This window comes from Thamnophis sirtalis, unplaced genomic scaffold (genome assembly GCF_051295495.1).
Source record: "Thamnophis sirtalis isolate CommonGarterSnake01/CBP01778 unplaced genomic scaffold, rThaSir2_p1.2 scaffold_12, whole genome shotgun sequence".
Classification (NCBI taxonomy): domain Eukaryota; kingdom Metazoa; phylum Chordata; class Lepidosauria; order Squamata; family Natricidae; genus Thamnophis; species Thamnophis sirtalis.
The window spans coordinates 50,726,030-50,745,042 of record NW_028261392.1 but is presented as its reverse complement, the minus strand read 5'-3'; the positions used below and the strand labels follow the sequence as shown (position 1 = coordinate 50,745,042).

Genomic DNA, 19,013 nt, shown 5'->3' with positions numbered 1-19,013 from the left:
TGCAAAGTTAATTGGAAATTTATGTTACAACAATTGAAATATATGGAATTTGGCAATAAATTTTTAAATATATTTCGGGTGATATACTCCAACCAAGAAGCTAAAGTAATAGTGAATGGAGAGGTGACAAAAAAGTTTAAAATCCAGAAAGGCATGAGGCAAGGGTGTCCTCTATCCCCTTTGTTAGTCATATTGTCTCTAGAAGTGTTAACAAGGATAATACGGAAAGAAACTCAAATTAAAGGACTGGAAATTAGGAAATAAGTCTGAGGCTGATGGAGGTATTAGAGGACTATGGGAAAGTAGCAAAATTGAAAATTAATAAAGATAAAACTAAAATGATATTTTAAAATATGACGGAGAAGCAGAAGGAGGAATTGGCCAAAGGAATAAATATCCAGATGGGGGAAAATGAAATATTTAGGAATTTATATAACGGAAAGGTGTACATCAATCACAGATAACAACCATGTTAAGTTAACAAACTATATAAAAGGAAAATTGGAGAGGTGGAAAAATTCGAGATTCTCCTTCATGGGAAGGATAGCAAGGATCAAAATGAACATTCTACTGAAATTATTATTACTGTTTCAAAATATCCCAATAAAATTAGATAAAAAGTACTTTGGAAAATTGAATAAAATGACATCAGAATACATTTGGCAAGGGAAGAAACCAAGGATTAAATTTAAACTTCTGCAAGATGTAAAAGAAAAAGGCGGATTTAGTGTACCAGAATGGGAATTATATCATAAAGCAGCAACACTTACCTGGGTAAAAGAATGGATAGATTTAAAAAATAATAGATCGCTAACACTAGAGAGCCACGATTTACATTTAGGATGCCATGCCTTCCTGTGGTACAGGAAGCAGGTAGCACATCAATATTTTCAGAGACACTTCATAAAATAGGGGCTATTAGAAACATGGAATAAATTAAAGAGGAAAATTTATACCGATTTGGCTATCAACATTAGTGCACCCAAACTTTATTAATCAGGGAAAACAGGTTACCTATAAAGATAAATTAGATAAAAAAGGGAGATTAAGATTGAGGCAAGAGTTAAAAAAACAAGGGATAGATCTGGAATGGTGGTCTTACCTCCAAATCCAATCATGTTACTCAAAAGATATGAAAGAGTGTGGCATTAATGGCAATAGACAAGATCCTTTTGGGGATAAATGATAAATTGATTAAGAAGATTTACAATTTTTTATTGGAATATAAGATGGAAGAAGAGCAGATTAAGGAGACAATGGCGGTATTGCATGGGCGATAAACATTGGCTATAATATACATATGAATAGATGGCAAGAACTATGGGAAAGGAATAGGAAGGACCCAGTTAGAGATAGATGGCCATGGAGAAAATTTGTGTGATTGCTAAGAGTTGGCATCTATAATCAACCAAAAACAAAATCTATGCATTAACAGTATCACCTTAAGTGATAGCCACCTGGCCTTATTTAGAATTAGGTGGCATACAAGTTTAATGAATTATTTTATCAGCAACTATCCAATACACTAAAGTTTGTTCTTAATAAGTAGAAACAAATGAGGACAACAACAAAAAGCTACATGAAGCAAATTAGTTAGCTAAAGTCCTTCAGCAAGGATCCACTTACCTTTCAATTTTAGATCTACATTATGTCTCAGCCAAGAATAGGTTCCATAACTTGAATAATCTTCTGGCATTGGATTATCTTGAAACCATCCTTCACAGGCAAATCGGAAAAAGTTATCACAGGGGTCCACAGACACATTTAGCTTGCTTTTGATGGAGGCAGCTGGAAAAAGTTATATAATTTCATAGATCATCAGTTGATAATATTAATTGCTATACAAGAGATGCAAATCACTTCCAGATTTATGATTACTATTTTCTGGCTTTATATATTCCCTTTACTTCCACATAATTAATCTCACCATTTAACCTATCCCATCTGACTTTGTTCAGATAGGCTACGATTTCAAAAGGAAATGAAAGAAAAATGAAAGGAAAGAAATCTTTCTTAAGCATTGGCCAATCTCACTTTCCTTGATTTTCATGTTATGGATTTTGGGCTATTCAATAACATTTTGGCTTTCATTTTTCTGGGTGCATCTGGATTTTCACTATCTGTCACTGCAACTAGCCTTGCTAAAATCTCAGGGAATCTTTTGGTTGCCACGTCTCTTCTCTTCATCTTCCTTTAGCTTGTGGTTATTGAGGTGAACAGGGCCCTTGATGCTGTCAGTGCCACCACCTATTAGTTAGATCCTTGTCCCTCCTGGATTGTGAAAGCCTCTAGGATGGTGGCCAGTGGGCAAGTCCAGGAAGTGATTAATATGTCACTGAAGGAAGGGACATTTCAGAATGCTTTTAAGCCCTGATTTGTCCCCTCCTTTAAAAAAACATCATTGCATCCCATCTGCCTGGACAATTTTTGTCCAGTTTCCAACCTTCCTTTCATAGGGAAGGTTGTGGAAAAGATAGTTGCCTGGCAGCTGCAGAGGATCCTAGATGAAACAGATTATTTAGACCCCTTTCAGTCAGAATTCAGGCCTGGTTATGAGATGAAAACTGCATTGGTTACATTTGTTGATGATTTCTGGTAAGAGCGGGATGGGGATAGTGCAAACATTCTTGCTCTCCTTGACCTCCCAGTAGCTTTTGAAACCATCGATCATGGTATCCTTTTGGGCTGGCTGCAGGAATGGGGATGAGTAGCAAAGTTCTGCATTGGTTTGGCTCAGTGGTGGGATTCAAAACTTCTGTGGGCATGGCTTGGTGGGCATGGCAGGGGAAGGATCTGCAAAATCTCCATTCCCTCCCCATTCCTGGAGAAGGTCACTGCAAAATCCCCATTCCCTCCTGATCAGCGGGGACTCGGGACGCAGCTAATAGATGGGGGCGGGGCCAGTCAGAGGTGATATTTACCAGTTCTCTGAACTACTCAAAATTTCCATTAATGCTTCTTCAGAACTTGTCAGTGCCTTTCCTGGATCAGGACTCCCTATGCTCAGTAGTTCAGGCTCTAGCCATCTCACAGTTGGACTATTGTAATAAGCTCTATATGGGGCTACCCTTTAAGAGTTTTAAAAGCTACAGTTGGTGCATAGTTTGATGGCTCAGACAGTTTTGAGGGACCAAGAATGGCCCTGTAACATCACTGCTCTGTGAGCTGCATGGTTGTTGGTCTGCTTCTGGATGCAATTCAGGGTGTTGGCGCCAATTGCATGTTTAAAGTCCTTTATGAATTATTCCAGCTGGCGGCATCCAGGAAGAGGACCTTCTCTGCTGTTGCTCCTGCCCTCTGCAATATCATGCCCCCAATGTGAGATTGTACCCAAGGGTCTAAAGACCTGGCTCTGCCATTGGCCTAGGGTCCCAATGTTCCTCCATTTATGTCTGTAAGCCACCCAGGTTTATCACATAGTAATTTATGGGTGGACAATACATTTTATAAACAGATAAGGTTGGATATTGAAGGAAGATTGCCTGACATTAAGTAAGATCTCACTTTGCACCCATCCTGGAGTTAAAAGCTTCCATGGGGGGAGCACCCAAATGTCTAACCCCTGTAGCGAGCAGGAGAAGATGATGGCAGGGATCACAACCAGCCAACAACCAGAGGATGACTGGCAGGCAGCTGAAAGAGAGAATCTCGTGATGACCCATACTTTACACCTTCTTCAGGAGGCTTGGGAACGACGACGCTTCCATGAAAGTCTCACTGAAAGGGAGAGTGGATTATTCAAATATTTTGGCACTGAATGCCAAATATTCCTCTTCTTGGAGTGAAGTACAGAGGAGATCCCAAAGAACTGGGGTTTTTTGGGATTACATGCAAGAGTATGGTGAGGATTTTCCATCAGAAGCGGCCAAAGTTAGAAGTGTTATTATGACTTTGGAAGGCAAAGTGGTTGACTGGATGGTAGCTTTGCGTAATGATGATTCCCCCTGCTGAGGGATTATAAGGTGTTTATGACATCCCTGAGGAAATGCTTTGATGACCCCCTCCTAAATCAAAAGGCAAGAAGCAGGATGAAACCCTTAACCAAGGAGGGGAGGCCTGAGGCTGAGTACACTCAGCAGTTTTGTGAGCTGTTTGTGCATATGCAAGGGTGGTCCGAGGAGGCATCAAAAGCAGGAAAGGAGGGGTATCAGGAGCCCAACTGCTATGCTAGACATGGCCCAAAACTGACCCCAACTGGTGGGAAGGAACCTGTCTGACAGCTAGGGAGCTGCTGTGAAACTAACTTAGCAGTTGTCACGCATGAGAAAATTGTGGGAGAGGAAAGAATTCTGAAACAATATTGGACCTCAAAGAGGCATTCAGTGAAAGGGTTTCTGACAAGCTTCCCCCCCACCGCGCCACAGATTGCAGCATAGAGATCCTCCCAGGACAGAAACTCCCTAAACTGCAGATTTATTTGATGACCCCACATCATCAAATTATGCAACTTCATTGATAAAAATTTAAAGAGGGGTTCATTCAACCAGCTAGGCCACGGGTGGCCGCACCGGTCTTATTCCGAGAGAAAAAAGATGGCTCTCTGCGCTTATGTGTGAACTATAAAAATTTGAACGCCATTTGTGTGGAAAACACGTACCCTTTGCCCCTCATGAAGGACAAGTTGGTGCACTTGGCAAAGGGGAAAATTTTCACAAAATTAGATTTAAGGGATGCCTATTACCGGGTCCAAATAAAAGAAGGATACAAGTGGAAGACTGCTTTCAAGTGCCCTCTGGGGTGTTTCCAGTTTAGAGTTCTCCCCTTTGGACTACAGGGGGCACCAGCCGTTTTTATGCAGCTGATTAATGAGGTGCTACATGAACACCTGTACAAGGGGGTGTTAGTTTACCTGGATGTCATCCTCGTGTACACAGAAACACTCGAGGAACACATAAAACTTGTACACTCAGTTCTGAAAAAACTCAGAGCCGCTAAACTTTATGCCAAGTTGTCCAAGTGCGAATTTCACCAAGAAAAAATTGACTATTTGGGGTATCACATCTCTCACATCTCTCATGAAGGTATCGAGATGGATCCAGAGAAAGTCATAGCTGTGACAGAATGGACAGCTCCTCGCACCAGCAAACAGCTGCAAAGTTTTTTGGGATTTGCTAACTTTTACCGCCAATTTATCCACTCATTCACTAGCATTGTTAAATATGAATCTTTTAAAATCAAAGGGGGAAGCAAAACCAAGGCCTAGTAAGCCTTTGAAATGGACTATGGAATGTCAAGCTGCCTTTGAGAAGTTGAAACGGCTGTTTGCAGCTGAACCTGTTTTAAAACATTCTGACATGGATGCACCTTTTGTGGTCCAAGCGGATGCAAGTTACATGACAGTGGGGACAGTGCTGCTCCAGGCGAACACAGATGGAAAGCTGCAACCTTGCACCTACACCTCCCGTAAACTAACAGAAATGGAAAGACATGGGCAATTTAGGAAAAGGAAGCTTTTGCAATCCGGTGGGCCTTGCTAACTTGGTGACATTTCCTTGAAGGAGCTAAGCACCCATTTGAGATATGGACTGATCATAAAAACCTTGAAGCGTTGAAAACCCTGTGGAAATTGTTGCCTAAACAAGTCTGCTGGGCACAACATTTTAACTGGTTTAACTTTACACTAAAATACATCCCTGGGGAAAGAACTTTATGGCTGATAAAGTTCCAGTCCAGGCTTCCCCAGTACAATGGGGCCAAATTAGTGATGATTCATCCAGTCATTCCAGCCAAACACCTAGCTGCTTTGGTGGTCACTAGGAGCCAGGGAAAAGTGGACTTGGAAGTTCCATCTGATTTGATGAAAAGACTGAGGGAAAGCCTTGCATCTGATGAATGGTTCAAGCTACACTCCAATGAGTGCACCATGCAGGATGGCCTTGCATGGGTTGAAGCGAAACTATATGTTCCTGCTAGTCTAAAAAGTGTTGTCCTTCAGCAGGCCCTTGACTCAAAATTGGGTGGGGGGATTTTGGGTTCGTAAAGACATTACATTTGGTTAAAAGATAATTCTGGTGGCCTTCATTGAAAAAAGACATAGAATCTTATATTGCTAGTTGTACTGTATGTGCCACTGCAAAGAGACCACCAGGGAAACCTCAAGGACTGCTTCAAAAGTGTCGCCCGACCTGGTGTCCCGTGGAAGGAGATATCGATGGATTTTATTGTCAAGTTACCAGAAAGCAAGGGAAATACTATGATCTGGCTGATCACTGATTTGTTCTCCAAGCAAGTGCATTTTATGCCCTGTTCCAAGATTCCTTCAGCAAAAACACTGACTAAACAATTTATTTTACACATGTATATGTTACATGGAGTTCTTAAATGCATTATTTCAGATAGGGAGGTCCAATTCACCTCCCTCTTCTGGAAACAGTTCCTGAAGCTAATAGGCTCTGCCCAGGACCTAAGCTCCACCCACCATCCACAGACTAATGGGGCCTGTGAGAGGGCTAACTTGGTTCTGGAGCAGTATCTTAGGTGCTATGTCAATTATCAACAGGATATTTGGGCTGACTTCTTGCCCCATGCAGTGGTGGCATACAACAATTCAGTACATAGCAGTACTGGAATGGCCCCTTTTAAGGTAGTGTTCGGCAAGGAGTTTGTTCCCATTCTTGAACTGCCTCAAGAGAAACCACAAATCTTATCTTTGTCCGAGTGGAGTAATCAGCTTCAAAGTCTCTGGCTTATGACTGGCAAAGCCTTAGATATGGCTCACAAAGCACACAAACGACAAGCTGATAAAAAAGGTCAAAGCTGAAAGAATACCAGGTTGAGGATAGGGTATACTTGTCCACTAAGTTTCTTCAGACTATCCAGAAATCGAAGAATCTTGGTCCTAAATATGTGGGACTTTTCCCTATTGTAAAAATTGTAAATCCTGTGTCAGTACAATTGGACTTGCCAAAAACCCTTATGTGAATCCATCCTGTGTTTCGTGTGAATTTATTGAAACCTGAACATACATCTTTAATGCACTCACCTCAACCCCCACCCCTGTTCCTCTCCTTATTGAAGGAAGGCAACATTTTGAGGTTAAATAAACCCTGGATTCTAGGAAACAAAGGGGACGAATTCAATATTTGGTAGCCTGAAAAAAATTCCTTCCGTCCCATGCTGAGTGGGTGAATAAGTCTGATGTTAGGGCTCCCACACTCTTGAGAAAATTCCATTCTAAGAATCCTGATAAACCCTAGGTGTGATATATATAATTTGTTATTGTTGCTGTCTATTTTATCTTCTTCTCCAGGGATGATGTCTTTTCCAAAGGAAGGCCAAATGTCAGCCTCTATTTTCCTTGCTTGCTATCGGCTGCCATAGAAATGGGGAGGGAGGGGGCTTGAGGTATTTGGGAGAGGGAATTATGGTGCTGGAGGAGTTATGAAGAAGGGAGTTTTGTTGTCACCATCTTCTGCACATGCTGGTGGCCTGTGTTTGGACTTGGTCAAGGCCAACCGTCTCATATACCAACTTGATGAGGCTTTTTGAAGATGCACCCACATGACACCTTAGGGAGTTGCATATTGGACATGGGGTTGGGAAATTGGGGGGAGGGTGCTGGGTAAATATTTGATATGTACATGTTCGTGCCTTTTTGGCTCAGATCTTGCTTTCCTTTTCACTGCTTTCAATTCGTATCTACTAAAAAGTACTTTATCTCTATTCAAATGGAGTTGAAGTTTTTCTTTCTTGGATATTGAAGGAGGAATGCCTGACAGAAATATTGATTACACTTGAATTCAACCTCAATCTGCCTAATAGGAGAACTTAAACAGTCATGAAATGCATGGATCCAACTGTGAACACCCAATTGAGTGTTCCCTGGGCAATGGTGATATCATCATTCAATCCTTTCAACCCGGAAGTTCTTCAGCACTCCAAACACAACACTATAGTGGTATTTCAAAGGATAAAGTCCCAATTATGTCCATTAGCACTCTCAAAATCTACTGTATCTCCTCCTGATTTGAGAGCTTTGTACATCGAATGCTATAAGAATTCTTCCCAGCAGCCTATCAGATGGTTTGGGTGAATAAAACCATTTCTAGAAGAAAGTAAGCTACCTTTAAAAGAATTGCCTCCTTCCTAGAAGAGGAATCACCTAACCCAAGATCTCCTGGTTTCCAGCTTGATGCCTTAACCACTATTCTAAACTGGCTCTCCCTGAACCAATAGAACTATTTTTTTTAAAAAAATATTTTTTTAAATAGTAATTACTATCAAGTTATCAATGGTTAAAATGGTTTTCAATCTATTGCAGGTTCCTGAGATCCAAAGGGAAAAAAAAGAGTTTACATCTCTTTGTACCAATATGCTTCATCTAAATTAAGAGAAAAGTAATACTTTACTTACCAGCTTCAATGCATTCAGGAGTCAAGCAATATTGATATTGTTGCTTTGCATGAAATTTGATGTGTCCTTTACTAACTGCAAAAAGAAAAGAACAACATTGTGGCTATCTTTGTCTCAACAAATATTTTTCATTAATCTAAAGACATTAGTTGGGTGATTGTGCCAATTCTGGTACAGAAGGAAAAGATGTCCATCTGTTGATACAATACCTTCCTCAAAACAGAAAATATTTTTATATATTAACAACCAGTTGTTCACTCACTACACCAGTTTGACTCAGAAGCAACACCTGTGAACCTTTTTATTACTAAATGGGGAGATAGGATAGGGTGAGGCAGATAATCTATGGTTGATAGGGTTTTGAACCTGATCTCCAACCTGATCCAAAAATTGTATGAGACTGGAGTCAGTCCAGAATTAATTTGCTAATCAACACAGCACTGAAATGTTTACTTGTAATTTGTATTCTATTCCCACAAAAAAAGAAAACAATTAAGACCCTAGGAAGAAACAGAAGCAGTTGTATTTAATATTCTTGTTAACTCTAGGTAAAAATAGAACTGGAAAATTTAGGTATGTTAATCTTAGTCCCCACCAGCTATCATATGTATTCGAGTGGTCATTTTGTGAGATTTCCAAAATCCAAATGCTCCGAACACTTATACTTGCCTAAGCTCTAAAATGCTAAAAGTGCTATATGCATCAACAAAAACATCATAGGGAAGAATAAACAGGTGGAAGGGGAAGAAGAGGGGAGTAAAGAGATTAACCTTTCCAGTTCAACAAACCCTTTGGGAAGACCTTAAGAACTTCTTTCATCTTTTGATAGTCAATGCTTCAGATTTTTAAAAGTGTTTCCTGTTTCTATAATTTCACAATGATTTTCCTCATCCTGTATTCTTCCAAATATTTTAGTGTGGCACATGGTCAGGAATCATGTAGCTTCATGACACATAGAAAAAAAAGATTGCCCTTTCTTGCTCTAATGGCTAACTTAAAAATATTTTATGTAATCCTTACTCTGCAGTGGTGGGTTGCCAATGTTTTTACTACTGCTGCGGGTGCACTCCCACATGTATGATGCTCCCACACGTATGACACATGCGCAGAAGCATCCAGGAGGGTGAGCAGAACTTCCCACTGTTGCTACTATCAGTTCGTCCAATCTGGCCAAACGGGGAGCAACCCACCTCTGTTACTCTGTATATTTGCCAGCATTCTTCATCCAAAAGGAATGACAAAACAAGTGACATACTATCATGATGCAAATTTCTACCTGTTGCCTGTGCGTCATGACAATGTGCTTGGACAACAGATCCTCAGTCAACAGGTCTGTTACATTTGGAGTAATCATTTGGGAAACCTGTACTTATTTCCCAAAAAGTTACTTGATGAGGAAAGAATTTTGCCCTATTGAGTGGCTAGATCCCCTATTCAAATTTTTCAGTCCTACAATTCTACGATAATGTAGGAACGATATCTACTACAACAAGGAATAGCAACCACACACTGCTAAATTTGGTGTTCTTATCGGAACAGTGCCTATTTGACCTGGAATTGATGGGCTTGTTTTTGGTACCCCTGTCATGTCAGATCACAGTCTGGTGGCAATGAGTTTCTTGAGAGAGGTACTCCTCCTCAGAGAAGCAGGATCTATTGGGTTGGTCCACCCCTGGCAACTAATGGGACCTGATAGGTTTCAGAAAGAAGTGGGTTTAAACCTGCAAATCTGCTGCATAGTACTGCTGAATTTTTAGTGACTGCTTGGAATAGGAAGGTGACTGATAAGATTGTGTCCATGTGACCTCTCCAATCCATAGACCTCTTTGTCCCTGATGGTATGCAGAGGAATTGAGAAAGATGAAATGAATGAGGAAACATCTAGAATGCTACTGGCAGAAGACAAGAGACCAACTCAATCAAACATAGATGACAGCTACTATTAAGTCTATCTTAATTTGAGTGGCTGAAGCATAAGTACATCTCTGCACTAATTGCACCTGCAGATAATCAGCAAGCAACTCTCCTTAAGGTACTTAAGGAGTACCTGGGGAAGGATAGAGGTCCATCTGATGGGACATGGTGAGAATTTGCTGATTTTCTGGAAGACAACATCACTCATCTTCATTCTCAGTTAGATGCCAGCATGGTTGCTGGTCTGGTGAAGGCATGTGGGGCAGGTTCTTGCCCAGTTATCTGTGAACAGTTTGACCCTGCTGCTCCTGAAGAAGTGGACAGGATCCTAGGGAGTATGCATGCAAGCATCTGTGTTTTAGACTCATGCTCCTTCTGGCTTGTGAAAACATCTTGGGAGGTGACATGAAGATGAGTTCTGGCAGTGATTAATGCTTTCTTTTGTGAGGAGCTTCTGCCTCAGCATTTTAAGAAGGATGTGATTTGCCCTCTTCTTAAGAAGCTGTTGCTAGATTCCTCTCCATTGGATGATTTTTGACCTGTCTCCAATTCCCTGTTTTGGGGAAAGGTTGTTGAAAAGGTGGTTGCATGACCATTCCTGGATGAAATGGATTGTCTAGACCCTTTCTAGTCAGGGTATAAATCTGGATATGGGATGGAAATGGCATTGATCATGCTTTTTGATGCTCTCTGACATGGGCAGGTTGGGGGTGCATCCATCCTTGTGTTACCTTTGCCAACCTTTGATAACATCGACCATGGTATCCTTCTAGAGCAACTTCAGAGGTTGGGAGGGGCGGCTTTATGTTGTCTTGGTTGACTTTCTTCCTCTGTGGCACTCTGATGGTGTTGATAGGAAGCAAGAGTCCAGCCCTTGACCCCTAGGGCTCAGTAAGCTGCTGGGTGAATCATCGCCAGCATGGATTGAGATATCATTAATATGTTGATGACACCCTGCTATATATCTTTGTCCATGGTGAGTTAAGTGATGCTTCAAGGCTGTTAAGAGCTGGATGGGCAGTAAGGGCTGAAATTGAACTTTGACAAGACCAGGTGACTCTGAGTTTGGGTTTTTTTGGTCCACAGAGAATTGCCATCTCTGGTCTTAGATGGGATGGCACTGCCTGGACAGTGTGTAATCTGGGGGTTCTCCTGGACTCATGACTCATTCTGGAAATCAGATTGAGTGCCAGTTATACCCTTTCCTGGATCAACAATCCCTGTGTCAGGCCTGCAGCCATATTCTTCTTGGATCTTTGGTCTACCACACCTTTTATTATTCTACTATGCCTTTTTCTATTGTGGGAAAATGGGAGGAGAGATTGTATGGAGTTACTTAATGTGTAGCCAAAACAAAATTCCTTCTAGAAAGCCAAGGTCATCCTTTGTCTCTGCACCTCTACACCTGATCAGAACTGGATGGGTGGAACTGCCAGCATGGCAGTGGGAGATTAGACTATGTGATGGATTTGTGGGTGTGGGGCAAGATCTTGAACTTTCAACTAGGTGGGGAAAACCTGGAAGCTTTTAGATTCAGGTTTTCCCTGATGTGCTCTCTTAATAAATTGGAACTTTGAGTAATAGTTTGCCTTGGACTCTGATTTATTTTTGGATGCTATTTGGAACCCTGACACCCTGCTCACAATCACTCACACCCTCCTGTCTTAACTATTGCAACACACTCTATATGAGACTACCCTTGAAAAGCATCCAGAAGCCCCAGTTGGTTCAAAATGCAGCAGCTGGCATGGTTCTGTGCAGACCCATGTGTGCACATTATTCACGTCTCATGCAGGAACTGCACTGGCTGCCAATTTGCCTCCTGATGCAATTCAAGATTTGTCACCATTAAAGGCCTACACAGCTTGGGACCAAGGTTAAGGTGACCAGACGTCCCGCTTTTGGCGGGACAGTCACAATTTTTCAAAATTTGTCCCATGTCCCGTGGCTGCATTGAGTCATTTTTTAAAAACTTACTATTTTTAAAGGGGGCGTTCTATTTAGGAACCGTCTCCCTGCTTCGCCTCTGCAGATTCTGCTTTAAAGCAGTGGTCCCCAACCAGTGGTCCGTGGTGGACCACTGGTGGTCTGTGAGAAAATTTTGGTGGTCCGCAGAAAAATGATTTGCATTTTTTATTTTATTATTTGCACTATTTATCTTTTTTTTAATCATATTAGTGGTCCGCGGGATTTAAAATTTAGTGGTCCCTGAGGTCCAAAAGGTTGGTGACCCCTGCTTTAAAGGACCCTCTTCTCCCCACACCCCCATCCTCCACACATACCCTTGCCTCCAGGAGAGCTAGCTGTCCCTTTAACTACTTGGGTTCCCACAGTCCTGCTTCATGGAGTGTGCTGAATCCAGATCCCTGCCTCTCCAAAGAGTTGTGGAAACAGAGCAGCAGAGACTCGGCTATCACTGCCATAGCCACCTCTCTGCTGCCATTTTTTTAAATCTTCCCTGGAGAGAGACCGAATCCACTCTGTGGGAAACAGAGGTGTTAGAATCCCGTGTTTCTCCCCCATGGGTGAAGACCAGAGTCTCTTGCTTTTCCCTCGGACGTCACCATGGAGATGAAATTCTTCCATCATCATCATCATCATCGTCATCATCATCATCATCATCATCATCATCATCATCATCACGGGAAGGAGGTCTTCTGCTCGTCACCTGGACAAGGTTGGGTGGCGAGGAGAGGAATTCCTACCCTACTGGCACTTGCAAATCCTGTTCAAAAAAATGCTCCAATTCTCATGGCAGGAAGTCCTGTGTATTTTGGAATAGACAGAGGAGGGGTGTGTGCAAAACTGATAAATTTAATCGATAAAATAAAGCTACCCCTGTGTGCAATTGCCTTGCATAGAATCCCTGAATGAGGAGAGACCTCTGAGGTCATCCAGTCTAGCCCCATCCTCGGCATAGGAAAGCATTCCCCAGCCATCAAAATCTTCATGTATTTGAACCATGAATATTTTTGCAGGCGACTTCGGTTAATTCCCATTTTTGTGACAGCCGTCTGGCGGCCTTGGGTGGGGGGAGGCTTTCTGGCAGTGGCAGCACGGCGAGGAGGAGGCTCGATCCCGGGCCAAGAGGCTCAGCCATCGGAAGGGTTTTTTTGCCCGCTTCTCTCGGGCACCGCTCTCTCTGCAGCCATGCCATGCAAGCCGCTGTCAGCAACCTGGTCTGGGTGAGCCGAGGGGAGGCAGGCGGGGATCCGGTTGGGAGAGTCTGGTGATGGGAATGACTTTTGAAAGGGTTTTTTCCATCCTGTAAACTGTTCAGAGAGCGCTATAAATAAAAGCACCATGAAGCATTATCCCTGCCATCGCCGCCTCCTCCTCTGCCGTGCTTTTGAGGATCCACAAGGCCATGGGAGCCAGTGGGAAGGCGGCGGAGGGGGCGGGAGCAGGAAAAAAAAGGCCCCATGCTTCTGAAAAGCACAGCGGAGGAGGCAGCGGTGGTGGCAGGTGTAACGCTTCATGGTTTTACAGCCCTCTTTTTTCTTTTTCTTTTTACAGCTCAGGTGCTCCGAGCCCCTCCCCTCCCTCCCGTCAATGGTGTCCCACTTTACCCATCTTAAAATCTGGTCACTTTAACCAAGGTATTTCAAGGACCATCTCTTCCTAGGGTCTCCATGGTAGCTCCCTGTGGAACATTATCCCCACAGACTGGCCTCCAGTTTGATACTCTTTCACAAGGACCTGAAAACCTGGTTTTGCCAACTGGTTTAGGGAACCCAGAATGGGATGGAACCCATCAAAGGTATATTGCTTATTGCCACCAGGAGGGAGAGAGTTATTGGTTTTGCTCTTTTAATATTGGGTTTTTTTATTTTTTGTAAACCACTTAGAGTCATTGAAAGTAAGTGAGTAACCATATAAATTCTCTAAATTAATTAAATAAATACCAGTTCCTAAGTAAAATAGATTCAGTATTATTTTGCAATAAGCGTCTTGTTTTAATAAGTACAGTCACATGGAATTTCCATGCTTTAAATTTGATCAGATTTCTAACATTTAAGAGTTGTGACTAGCTGAAAATACAAGCGAGGTGATGCAACACCCAGAAAAATACAGTATACTTCACTTAATCCTTCAAGGAAAGATTGAAGGCAAGCGAGATCCAGGCAAAAGATGAACATCATGGTTTCAAAATCTAAGGGACTGGTTTGGACAAAACTCAACAGCACTTTTTCGTGCAGCTGTTCGTGCAACATGATCACCAACATCCAATGATGGATATGGCATAAGAAGAAGAAAACACAAGTCATCTAGGGGCATCTGATAGGGGAAGGCTGCCTTGCAATTTCTCTGTGGAGCTCATTTGGTAAATGGACATTGACAATGAACCGCATTTATATATGTCAGCATGTGTTATGCCCAACTAAATGTCATCTTTCAGTTACTTTTAGTTTCAGTGGAACTGAAGAAGCAGAGAAACTCTATTCCCCTCTTAAGATTTAATTATTCATTTGGTAATCTCTAGTTTTAACAGTTCAAAAGCATAGATAAGAATGCACACCTAGGTTTCCTCTTTGATGTACACAATAAAGTTTAACTGAAATCAAATGGAATAAGAATCCTCAATTGAGATTATGTATGAATTTTGAAAGACATAATTTATTTTTATACAAAAGCCACATGTTAATTGTCAGTAATTAGAAGAAACAATGGTTTGTTTTTTTAATTCCAAAGTAACTCTTACTTTTTTTTTAACAAAAATGTTTCCTCCTTTTTAATGTAATATCAATTTATAACACTGGATTATGATTAATATTGCTATGGTTTGTTATTCAGAATTTATTCAAGGTTGTAAACTGTAACTTGATAAAATGCATTGGTATTTGTAGACCTTGGTTGCTTCTTAGTTAAAATGTGAGTAGCAAAAAAGGAATAAATGAATAATCCCAGTACTTGTTCAAACAAATAATAAGAGCAGTTAACCAAATCCTAAATTGCAAACTGCTGTAAAATCTTGAGAAGAAAAATAAATTTCAAGACCTTTCAAGCCTCCATGCAGTCTTTAACCTGGAAACAGAATCCTCACCAGTAAAACTACAGTAATTCTTCCAATTAGGGAACCTTACAATGTGATTAGAAGAGTAACCAAGGATGAAATGGTAATAGTACTACAGATAAACTTTGCAAAATTGCATTTATGCTAGTGCAAGTGATTGAAACTTACCCAGAAAAAGGGCAATGCCGAGCACGACCGTGCTACTCACAAACACACCAAGGCACAGTTTGAGAAGTTTCCTGGCAGCTCTCTTGTTGGTTGGAACCGACCTCCCTGTTGTCTCTCTTTCCATCAGGACAGATTTTCACAATTCCTTGAAAAAAAAGTCCTTGTTTTTCGTTCTTCTGCTGTTTGTTACTGTTGACTTATAGAGAAGTCCCATCCACGAATCCCTTCTTAAATCTCTGTTATCATTGAGTATTTCAGCAACTAACACTGCTGTCAAAACTCATTTCCAAATCTTTAACTCTTTCTAAAAGTGGGAGTGGAGTGTGTGGGGGGGGCATAAAACGCAGTATTAAATTTCTTCCTTGATCAGGGCTTGGAAAGGGACACAGTGAAAAATTTAATTTGTAGCTCTTGTTCTCTGCAAGCAGGACAATTTTTGTCAACAGTGCAGGGCAGAAAAAATTCAGTGTTGTCCCAATAAATCTTCTCCAACTACAACTCCTTTTAAAGCTCCAAGGGATGACTTACACTGCTTTTATTTTAGGATATTTGTTTATGACATCAAGTGCCAAAGATGAGAGTCATGCTTATGTGGAAGGCAAACTTGTTATTAAAACAACCTATATATGGGATATTTTAAAGGGAAGGAAATTGAACAAGTTATTTTTCAGTGCCAGTGGAGTTTCTGAAGGTTCTGTAGGAAGTTAGCACCTATCCCTCTCATAGAAGAATGAAATATTATATTTTGAATATTATATTTTGCCTAAAGGAGAAACATGTTTCTAAAGACACAAACTCAGAGCCTCAACTCCCTGCTCCACCCCACTCCCCAGCAGATATTTTGGTGCCAACCTATCTACAAGAAAAAGGCTGGGCCAGCTTATCTACAAACAAAAGACATGGTCCTCGGGACATCACAGTGATAGGCTGGCTGCTAAAGCAAGGTCATGGTAAATACTTGAAAGTAAATCAGGAAGAATGTAATTCTGGGGGTCTGTCTCACAAGAACAAACAATGCTTATCAACAGGAAATATGTGTGTGTAAAACTTGTAGCAATTATGAGTAGTTAGTTGATAAAAGTAACAACAATTAGACAACTTGCAGACCTCAGCTAAAAGTTAGGAATAGAGATGGCCAGCAGCAAATGAAATGTGTATTAGATAACTCCTGGAGCATTCATTAGCCAAGGCTTAGGAATAGGGACAGCTAGAGACCAAATAGAACACATTGTAGAATTATTATTAAATGTTTATTAGATTATATTTCTTGCTATCTCATCTTGTCCCACCTTCTCCTTTAGTGAAAATGTATAAAGCTTACTTATTCCTTTGTTCTTGGTTCTTGGCCTTTTGACCAGGAACTCTTTTCCTTGGAGTACTCCAGTAAAAAGCAATCAGAAAACCTGCACCTTGTGTCTGGCGTCCATCATTGGCTTCGACACCAGGCTCAGACCCGAATTGGGGACAACCATCTGGAGGCTCGTTCTGGGATTCCATGCTTGGATTCAATTTGATGACACCAAAGACTACCAGAGGAGGGCCTTGGATGGGTAGGACAGTGGCTGAAAGCTGTGTGATTGCTCTGAAATAAAACTCCCAGTCAGTGACCAAGACTGTGTAGTCTGCTAGCCACCCTCAGGGCTCATGAGTCTTTTGACAGTGATTGAGTACTCTGAAAAACAAGGGGTGATGCAGAGATCTGTGTGTCTCACTGATGCAAAGACTGGATTGATTGAATGCAATGAGCCATTGTCTAAATGAACGTCCACCCTCGGTAAGATCCTTGGTGACTTCTTAATTGAACTCAAAAGCTAAAGCCCTGAAGAAAGCGAGGAGCAGGAATAAGCTCTGGTAGAGGAACAGAAAGAGGCAAAATGTGGAGGAAAGGTAAGGATGGACAGGAGACATCCTAGGGGATAAGTGGTATCCGCCTGAGATCCAGCCCTAAGTAAGAGGCAAATAAAGGCAAAGACCAGACAGGAGACGTCCCAGGGGATAACAGGAATCCACCTGAGATTTGGCTTTGAAATGGGAAAATGGTAGCAAAAAGGCATCCAGGAAGAGCGACAGAGTTGCCAAAAGAGAAGCTGCCCAAAGATTTGCTGATGGATTGTATTTTGCTTGAGATATTAGGAGGACTAGATATAGGGATCAAAGGCAACCTTTTCTCATTATTGTATGTTTGTCTGACCTCAACTTCCCTTGGACAATCCAGGTGATTTTTGGCTGTTTCAGGGACCTCATAATATGGGACTTATTGAGCAACTAAAAGCAATATTGGGGAAATAAAAGAAACAGACAGAGATACAATACTTGAATTTATTTGTGAAACTTGTTAATAGTCCATTTCTGTTACAGGAGCTTGAGGTAGTATATGTGTTCTTATGTTGTGTCATTTCCAAGACTTGAGAGAGGAGTAAGACCCTCTAATAACAATAAACAAAAAGGCCTTATTATTATTTATTATTTTACTTTTTTTAAAAAAAAGGATTTGGAAAAAATGGAACTCATTGCCTTGTGAAAACTCCCTAAAATAATGATAATAATGATTGGTTTGCCAGCAGAAAGTATGAAAGGAAATATTTGTATGTGGATTTTTTTTTATTCAAGCAGTTTGAATGGAGGATAAATGTATAAGTATGCTGATGTGTAAATGCTTGTGTGTATTGACTCCCAATCCCCTGATTGTGAAAAGGGTTAATTATTTTGATTCCCTTTCTTATAAAGAAACCCAGTGCTCCCCTGGTTAAACTGGAGGACTCTGAGACTGGTCTATCACCCCCTACCTACTCATGGAATGAGACACCCCAGACAAAGAGATCCCAGAGAAGAGGAACAATGTAATCAAACAGTGAGTGACTCTTGTGACATCCAATCTCTTTCAAAACTAAAACCAGAGATGCAGACTCACTCAGAGAAAATATAGTGGTAGGAGGAGGAAATAGATTCTGTCAAGTGCTAGTTTACACACCATTTTCTACTTCTGACCTTTATAACTGGAAGCAACAAAATCCCAGTTATAGGGAAGACCCAGAGAAAATGCACTCTCTGAATGTCTGCCCAAGTGGGGTTATGTGTCCTTATAAGGACACATAATCCCACTTGGGCATACATTCAGACATTGATGAATGTCCTTTTAACACCAGAGAAATAGAGACTGGTGGGGGCGGGGGGGGCAGTGGAGTTAAAGAAGAAGAAGAAGATGCATGAGAATGACAGCCTCTGGGAATGACCCCCTCACAGAGCCAGAATGGGAACTGGATGATGATGGGGACAATATGAGGCTACAGAATTCTCCATCTTTAGTCTTATATGGAGTTAAATTAAGAATGTTACAAAAATATATGAAATAAGGCAAAAGAAAGATGAGGATCCTGAGGACTTTTCTTGAAAGAATATACCAGGATTTCAGGCAATACACTGATTTAGATCCTGAAGCATCAGATAATCAGAAAATGATAAACATGGTTTTTATAGGGAAGTCAGCAGAGGATATTAGAAGAAAGTTACAGAAAGCAGAAGGATATCTGTGAAAAGACATTTCAGAATTGGTTGAGATAGCTTA

General features: G+C 41.2%; 1 protein-coding gene across 1 annotated transcript in view; it reads right to left on the bottom strand.

Annotated features, from left to right (window-relative positions):
- Positions 1-15,883, bottom strand: part of PHEX (phosphate regulating endopeptidase X-linked) — a 172,251-nt gene extending 156,368 nt beyond the window's left edge. Inside the window, exons 1-3 of the mRNA XM_087726489.1 lie at positions 15,449-15,883; positions 8,353-8,427; positions 1,627-1,788 (exon numbers count right to left, since the gene is read on the bottom strand). Of these exons, the coding sequence (XP_087582615.1) occupies positions 1,627-1,788; positions 8,353-8,427; positions 15,449-15,572 (361 nt within the window). The 5' untranslated portion in view covers positions 15,573-15,883. The remainder of the gene's footprint in view (positions 1-1,626; positions 1,789-8,352; positions 8,428-15,448) is intronic.
- Between the last annotated feature and the right edge of the window lie 3,130 nt (positions 15,884-19,013).